Below are 6,210 nucleotides of genomic sequence, written 5' to 3'. Positions count from 1 at the left end.
CCTTGCTGGACAGGAAAGGATCTGATGAGCAACACGTTTGGTCTTAAAAAATGAGAGAAGTGTGCCAGGTAGACTGAGGAGTAGAGCGTGGATGGTTTGGCAACTAGAAGACTCCAGATCCCATGTCACAGAACATGAATTATCTTTTTTTTTTTCTTTTCTTTAAGGGACCCACCCACAGCATATGAAAGTTCCCAGGCTAGGGGTCAAAACAGATGCAGCTGCCAGCCTATGCCACAGCCACGCCAGATCTGAGCCATGTCTATGAGCTACACCTCAGCTCACGGATCCATCCTTAACCCACTGAGTAAGGCCAGGGATTGAACTGCATCCTCATGGATACTAGCTGGGTTTGTTTCCGCCGAGCCACAACAGGAATGCCAGAACATGAATTATCTAAATGTTCATGTGCTATAAGGTTTTTAGCATAAAAGTCACGCATTTAAATATGTGGGGTTTTTTTATTTTTGTTTTTGATTTTTGGCCATACCCATGGCATGCTGAAGTTCCTGGGTCAGGGATTAAACCCACGCCACAGCAGCAACCCAAACTGCTGCAGTGACGACTGCAGCAGATCCTCAACCCGGTATATCACAAAAGAACTCTCGAACATGTTTTAGAAAGGCCTCCGATATGTGGGGAGCAGGGAGTGTGCGCTTCTGCAGAAACGCCAGGGGAGGGTGGGGTTGAACGAACCGGGTTCTACAGCTCTCAGCCTCGGCTGCTTCAGTGTAAAGTGGGGCCATTCTCCTACCTCATGGTGAGAAAATTACAGGAGTTTGAGGTGCCACTAAATAAAAAACTAGAGGACCTGGATTCAGAAATTTAGCTAAATCAGAAGTTTGACAGAAATGGCACTAGCTCTTGAGGGCTTAAAATCTTTCAGATACCTAACTTTCCCCCTCATCTGTGAAATGAGCCCGCCAATACCTACCTTATTGAATTGCAAAGACTAAAGAATGCCAGACCTGACCGCCTTCTCCAACTGGTCCCCTGCTTGAATTCCTGACTCCCAGTGACCCATTCTCCCCAACCAGCCAGAGGAATCCTTCAACAACATAAAGGATGAGTTATTGTGGGGTTTTTGGGTTTGTTTGTCTTTTTAGGGCCACACCCGCAGCATATGGAGGTTCCTAGGCTAGGGGTCAAATCAGAGCTGCAGCTGCCGGCCTACACCACAGCCACACCAGATCCGAACCAAGTCTGCGACTTACCACAGCCCACGGCAACAGTGGATCCTTAATCCACTGAGCAAGGCCAGGGATCGGACCTGTGTCCTCATGGATGCTCGTCAGATTCATTTCTGCTGAGCCACGACGGGAACTCCAAAGGATGAATTCTGAATGCCCTACTATGGCCTGTTAGGCCCCACCTGATCAGTTCCTCTCTGTTGGTCCAGTGGGAATGTAATTTGGACAGAATAGTTTGGAGAAGAGCCCAGCTTCTGTGACTAAGCGGGAGCTCTGTGATCGCAGAAACTTTTTTGTTTGTTTTCTTTCTGTTTTTTGACCACACTCACAGCATGTGAAGGTTCCCAGGCCAGGAAATGAATCCAACTAGCAACCATGAGGCCGAGGTAGATCACAGATGCCACCTGGATCTGGCGCAGCTGTGTTGTAGGCCAGTAGCTGTAGCTCTGATTAGACTCCTAGCCTGGGAACTTCCCATATGCCAAGAGCTTGGCCCTAAAAAAAAAAAAAAAAAAATCATTTTTCAGCCCTCCCTTTGATTAAACCACATCACCCTGTGCTGGCTTTCCTCTGGCCACTCTTAATTGCACCCTCCAGCTCCTTTGCTCTGCCTGACCTTAAACGTTGCCATTCCCAAGCCTTGGTCCTAGCCCCTCTTCTTGTATTTCTTGGTGCCAGGGCCTGGCACACTATTATTGCACGCTGACAGGGTCCATGCACTAAGAATGGTTTTTATGTTTTGAATGTTTGGGGGCAAAAAAATCATGTTTGTTTCAGGACAGGTGAATCTCAGTATCCACGAAGTTTTACTCCTGCGCCGCCACGTGCGCTCTTTTACTACTGTCCATGGCTGCGTTCACACTACGAAGCAAAATTGAGTGGTCGTGACAAGGACCTTACAGCCCACAAAGGCTGAAGTATTGATACGGGAAAGATGATCCTGGAATCCGGATTCTTGTTCACGGCAGTCAAAGAGTGAACTCCGCGAACACACAGGCAGCAAGCAAGCAACATCTTTATTAAAAGAAAGCAGAGAGCTCCCAGGGGTGCTAGGAGAGGGGGAGAAGAGCCCCCCTTCTCTATTGTCCCATAGTGGTTTTTATCTCTTAAGGATGGGGGGGTACCAACGTGGGGGTCCAGAGAGATGCGGTCTTCTCCCATTGGCCTTGTTCAATTACCCATATCAGTCCTTGTCCAGTGGGGTCTTAGGGGTGGAAATGTCCCCTAAGTCTCATAGTTTCTTTGTCCTTTTCTTCCCGTAAACAGAGCCACAGGGGATGAGGGGTCCATGTCCATCCGGGCGAGGTACCCTCCCTAGAGTCAACAAGGCCTGTGAGGATGTTACTCCCTGGAGCCCTTAAGCCACCAGCGGGAATCAATGGCCATATCAAAGCATGCATCCAAGCCCAGGCTCCTCCACTGACGACCTGAGTTAATACTCTCTCAGTATTAGCTGACCCTTTACAGGAAGAGTTTCCTTAGGCCCTGTCCCGAGGTTCCGTTCATTCCGGTGGCTTTGCTTCCCGAAGTAGCATCGTCTGGCCAGACCCCTTCTCTAGCGGACACGAACACCCAGATACCTGTCACTCCCACCTGCCAGAGGCATCCGGAGCGCACCAGGACCGCGTCCAGGACAGCGCCCACCTTCTCACTGAACAGCACCAAGAGTCGCGCAACGGGTCCCCTGAGAAATTCAAACGCCCTAAAGCAAACCCTTCGAAGCGAAGCCCAAGTCCACCTCTACGTCCCCGTCCAGCGCCTCCGCCCTCCCCCGCAGCCCCCTCAGAACCGCCGCAATGGCTGCGAACAGGGGTCTTTGTGAAACAGGGGGCCAGGCGAGCGCCCACCCGAGCCCCCAGGACCCGCGCCAGGCCTCCGCCCCGCCGGCAGCGCCCTCAGAGCCTCCCCCGCCCGAGGCCTCCGCGGCGCCGCCGCGAGCGCGTAAGCAAGGCCGCCCTCCGGCTCCAGGCCGCGCCGCGCGTCGCCCGGAAGAGACGTCAGGAGGCGGGGCTGCGTTTTACAAACCGGACCGTGACGCGCTGCGTTTTCTCTTTCCAGCCGGCGCCGAGCGATGGGTGAGTGGCGCTCTGCCGCGGGCCCGGGGTCGGGGCGTGAGCTCAATCCGGCGCCATCCTGCCTCGCGGCCCAGCTGAGAGCACGGGCGCCCGGGCTCCCAGCTTCGAGCCTCCGCGAGAAGCGTGATGCTTGGGCTCGGGCCGCCGAAGTCGCTGCGGGGACCGCCGGGCTCGGAGCCGCGAGCGGCCCCATCATGGCTGCCGGGGTCGAGGCGGGAAGGGGGCCCGGCCGGGCCGCACGTGCATGATGACAACTCAGAAATGCTGTGACCTCCCGACTTCGCAGTGGGGGATCCAACCTTGGAGAGCTGAGCGTGCGGCCGCCCGCGCGGGCCGCTGGGCTGCCCGGGCCCGGCCCCGGGTTCCCTGACTCAGGCTGCCGCTCCTCCGCTCTCACCCGTAGGCATCTCTCGGGACAACTGGCACAAGCGCCGCAAGACTGGGGGCAAGAGAAAGCCCTACCACAAGAAGCGGAAGTATGAGCTGGGACGCCCCGCTGCAAACACCAAGGTGCGTGCGGGGCCCCAGCGCCGGGGAGAAGGTCCCCTCGGGGGCAGTTGTATCTCTGTGGGGCTCTGCGATGTGCGGTCGGCCTCTGCGTGTCGTGAATAATTAGGGCTGCACGGAGACAGCCGCTGTGTCCTGGGAGTGCCTGGAGGGAGTGGGCTCCGCAGTCGTAGTCGGACACTTGGTCTTGCTGGTGCACGGAGAGGTAATGCAGTGTTGGGAATCAGGCTTTTCCTCGTGGAGGCGACGAGAGTGATGAAAAAAGGATCCTTAGGCGTGGTTGTGGCCGTCTTGGTCATTTGTGTACCACTTGCCAATGCTAGGACGTGTCATAGTTACACTGACTGTGTTGCCTCCATCCGGCTTGCTTTCCTTTCTCTGTCGGCTCTTGCTCTCTAATAACCTGGTTCCTCCTGTCTCCTTGTGTTTTCTAGATTGGCCCTCGCCGCATACACACAGTCCGTGTGCGGGGAGGTAACAAGAAGTACCGGGCCTTGAGGCTGGACGTGGGGAACTTCTCCTGGGGCTCCGAGTGTGAGTGGAGGCCCTCCAGGCGTGGGTGGGAACTCAGCACCTAAACCTTTCTAAGCTACAGTAAGTGCTTGTAGCAGGAAGCCATGGCCTGGACCAGGATACTGAGCTTTCTTTTGTCGAAAGACTTTGGGATTGTGGGGAGTTGTTTCCGTCTGTCCTGCCTCTTAACTCCTGTAGCCTGAGATTGGGGCTGAATCTAGAGACTGTATGTGTGGATACCAGCCATGTCTGGAAAGATGGGATTTTAGAAGGTGCATGATGCCTCATGGTTCGGTGAAGGCGTAGAGTTCTTGGGTTTCTTGTGGTGCAGTACGTTAAGAATCTGGTGTCACTACAATGGCTTGGGGGACTTTGTGACTCTGGTTCCATCCATGGCCCAGGAACTTCACATGCCACAGGCGCGGCCCAAAAAAGGCTTCGCGTTCCCTTCTCCTTCAACCCTGCTGTGGCGGGGGTCGGGACACTTGGCCTCATGTTTAAATGGCTTGGTTCTGAATTTCTGTGAGCAGGTTGCACACGAAAGACGAGGATTATTGACGTTGTGTACAACGCATCCAACAATGAACTGGTCCGTACCAAGACCCTGGTGAAGAACTGCATTGTGCTCATTGACAGCACCCCGTACCGACAGTGGTACGAGTCCCACTACGCGCTGCCCCTGGGTCGCAAGAAGGGGGCCAAGTTGGTGAGTGTTTGGGGAGCCAACTTCCTGGGAAGGGGTTGGGGGAGGCAAGCCTGGTTGCAGCCTTCTCATGATGAAAACTCTGTCCAGTTCTGCTGCTGAAGGGAGAGCGATGAAAGCCTTTAGCACTGAGGAAGGTGGCGTGGCTGTGGGATGTGCAAGGTTCCGGGCTGTGATGACCTGTCTTTCCTGAGCTAAGGTCTGAGGGCCCACCCCTAACCCACTCGTATTTGCTATATCCAGACTCCTGAGGAGGAAGAGATTTTAAACAAAAAGCGATCAAAGAAAATTCAGAAGAAGTATGATGAAAGGAAAAAGAATGCCAAAATCAGCAGTCTCCTAGAGGAGCAGTTCCAGCAGGGCAAGCTTCTTGGTGAGATGCCTTTTGTCCTTGGGGGTGGGGTGTCCCGAGATACAGTGTCCTCTGGTCTCGTTTCTGACACAAATCAGAGTATTCGGTCATCCCATTAGTTTGACCCCAAAATGGAGAAGAGTGGGCAGCAGCAGCCCGTAGGCCTTAGGAGCATCCTAAGGAGTCTGTCCAGGCTGAGGGGTTGTCTCAGTGATGAGAACTTTGTCCAGTTCTGCTACTGACATTAAGTGACGATAAAGTATATCTGAGGAGACAGTGGGCTTCGTGCCTGCCCCCCAGATACCTGGCCCAACGTGGACACTTGAGGGATGCGCAGGTGGGGGAGGAATGTGGTCACGTTGCTAAGGCCCACGTGCTCTCTCTCGCACAGCGTGCATCGCCTCAAGACCAGGCCAGTGTGGCCGAGCAGATGGCTACGTGCTAGAGGGCAAGGAGCTGGAGTTCTATCTGAGGAAAATCAAGGCCCGGAAAGGCAAATGAGTCCTCCTCCTGTCCCAGCTCGTGTAATAAAGGTGTTTGTTGTTCTCTCTCGTGTGTTCGCCTTCTGAGGTGTTTGATTGTGTGGCACACTGTGTGGTCTTCCTCTCCCTCGGCCTGAGGGCCAGGCCCATCACAGAAGCGGTGCCTTTCTGTAGTAGGGGGAGTGTTTCCCCCCCTAAGGCCGGGCTTCAGTGGCAGCAGGGATGCAGGCAGAGAAGACTGAGGGAGGTATCCCAGCATGGGACCCCAGTGGTGTTGGGCCAATGACTGGGCTGATTGGAGCCTGAAGCCATGCTGCCCTGTGATGTTCTTAGAGTTCTGGCGGCAGACCTTGATTTTGTTAAAGGCTTGATTCGGCCTCATGGTTGA

The 6,210-nt window shown here is 54.5% G+C and overlaps 1 protein-coding gene and 4 non-coding genes across 5 annotated transcripts; all 5 read left to right on the top strand.

The window, feature by feature from the left end:
* The first annotated feature begins 3,238 nt into the window (after positions 1 to 3,238).
* Positions 3,239 to 5,895, top strand: RPS8 (ribosomal protein S8). The gene is made up of 6 exons (XM_003128060.5): positions 3,239 to 3,265; positions 3,669 to 3,775; positions 4,207 to 4,306; positions 4,816 to 4,991; positions 5,232 to 5,361; positions 5,732 to 5,895. Exons 1-6 carry the CDS (start codon positions 3,262 to 3,264, stop codon positions 5,839 to 5,841), a joined length of 627 nt encoding a protein of 208 aa, XP_003128108.1. The 5' UTR covers positions 3,239 to 3,261; the 3' UTR covers positions 5,842 to 5,895.
* LOC146403020 (small nucleolar RNA SNORD55/SNORD39) lies at positions 3,505 to 3,584 on the top strand. Its single transcript, XR_014808725.1, has one exon. It is a non-coding gene; the product is annotated as a small nucleolar RNA SNORD55/SNORD39 (small nucleolar RNA).
* Positions 4,018 to 4,122, top strand: LOC146403019 (small nucleolar RNA SNORD46). The gene has a single exon (XR_014808734.1). It is a non-coding gene; the product is annotated as a small nucleolar RNA SNORD46 (small nucleolar RNA).
* On the top strand, positions 5,055 to 5,124 carry LOC146403018 (small nucleolar RNA SNORD38). The gene has a single exon (XR_014808730.1). It is a non-coding gene; the product is annotated as a small nucleolar RNA SNORD38 (small nucleolar RNA).
* LOC146403017 (small nucleolar RNA SNORD38) lies at positions 5,546 to 5,614 on the top strand. Its single transcript, XR_014808728.1, has one exon. It is a non-coding gene; the product is annotated as a small nucleolar RNA SNORD38 (small nucleolar RNA).
* Positions 5,896 to 6,210: the final 315 nt, after the last annotated feature.

Source organism: Sus scrofa, chromosome 6 (assembly GCF_054392235.1).
Source record: "Sus scrofa isolate SSC_HxYL_T2T_F1_AM1 chromosome 6, Sscrofa_HxYL_maternal_Yorkshire_Landrace_v2.0, whole genome shotgun sequence".
NCBI classification, from domain to species: domain Eukaryota; kingdom Metazoa; phylum Chordata; class Mammalia; order Artiodactyla; family Suidae; genus Sus; species Sus scrofa.
The sequence above is the reverse complement of the archived record's forward strand: the minus strand, read 5'-3'. Positions and strand labels throughout refer to the sequence as shown.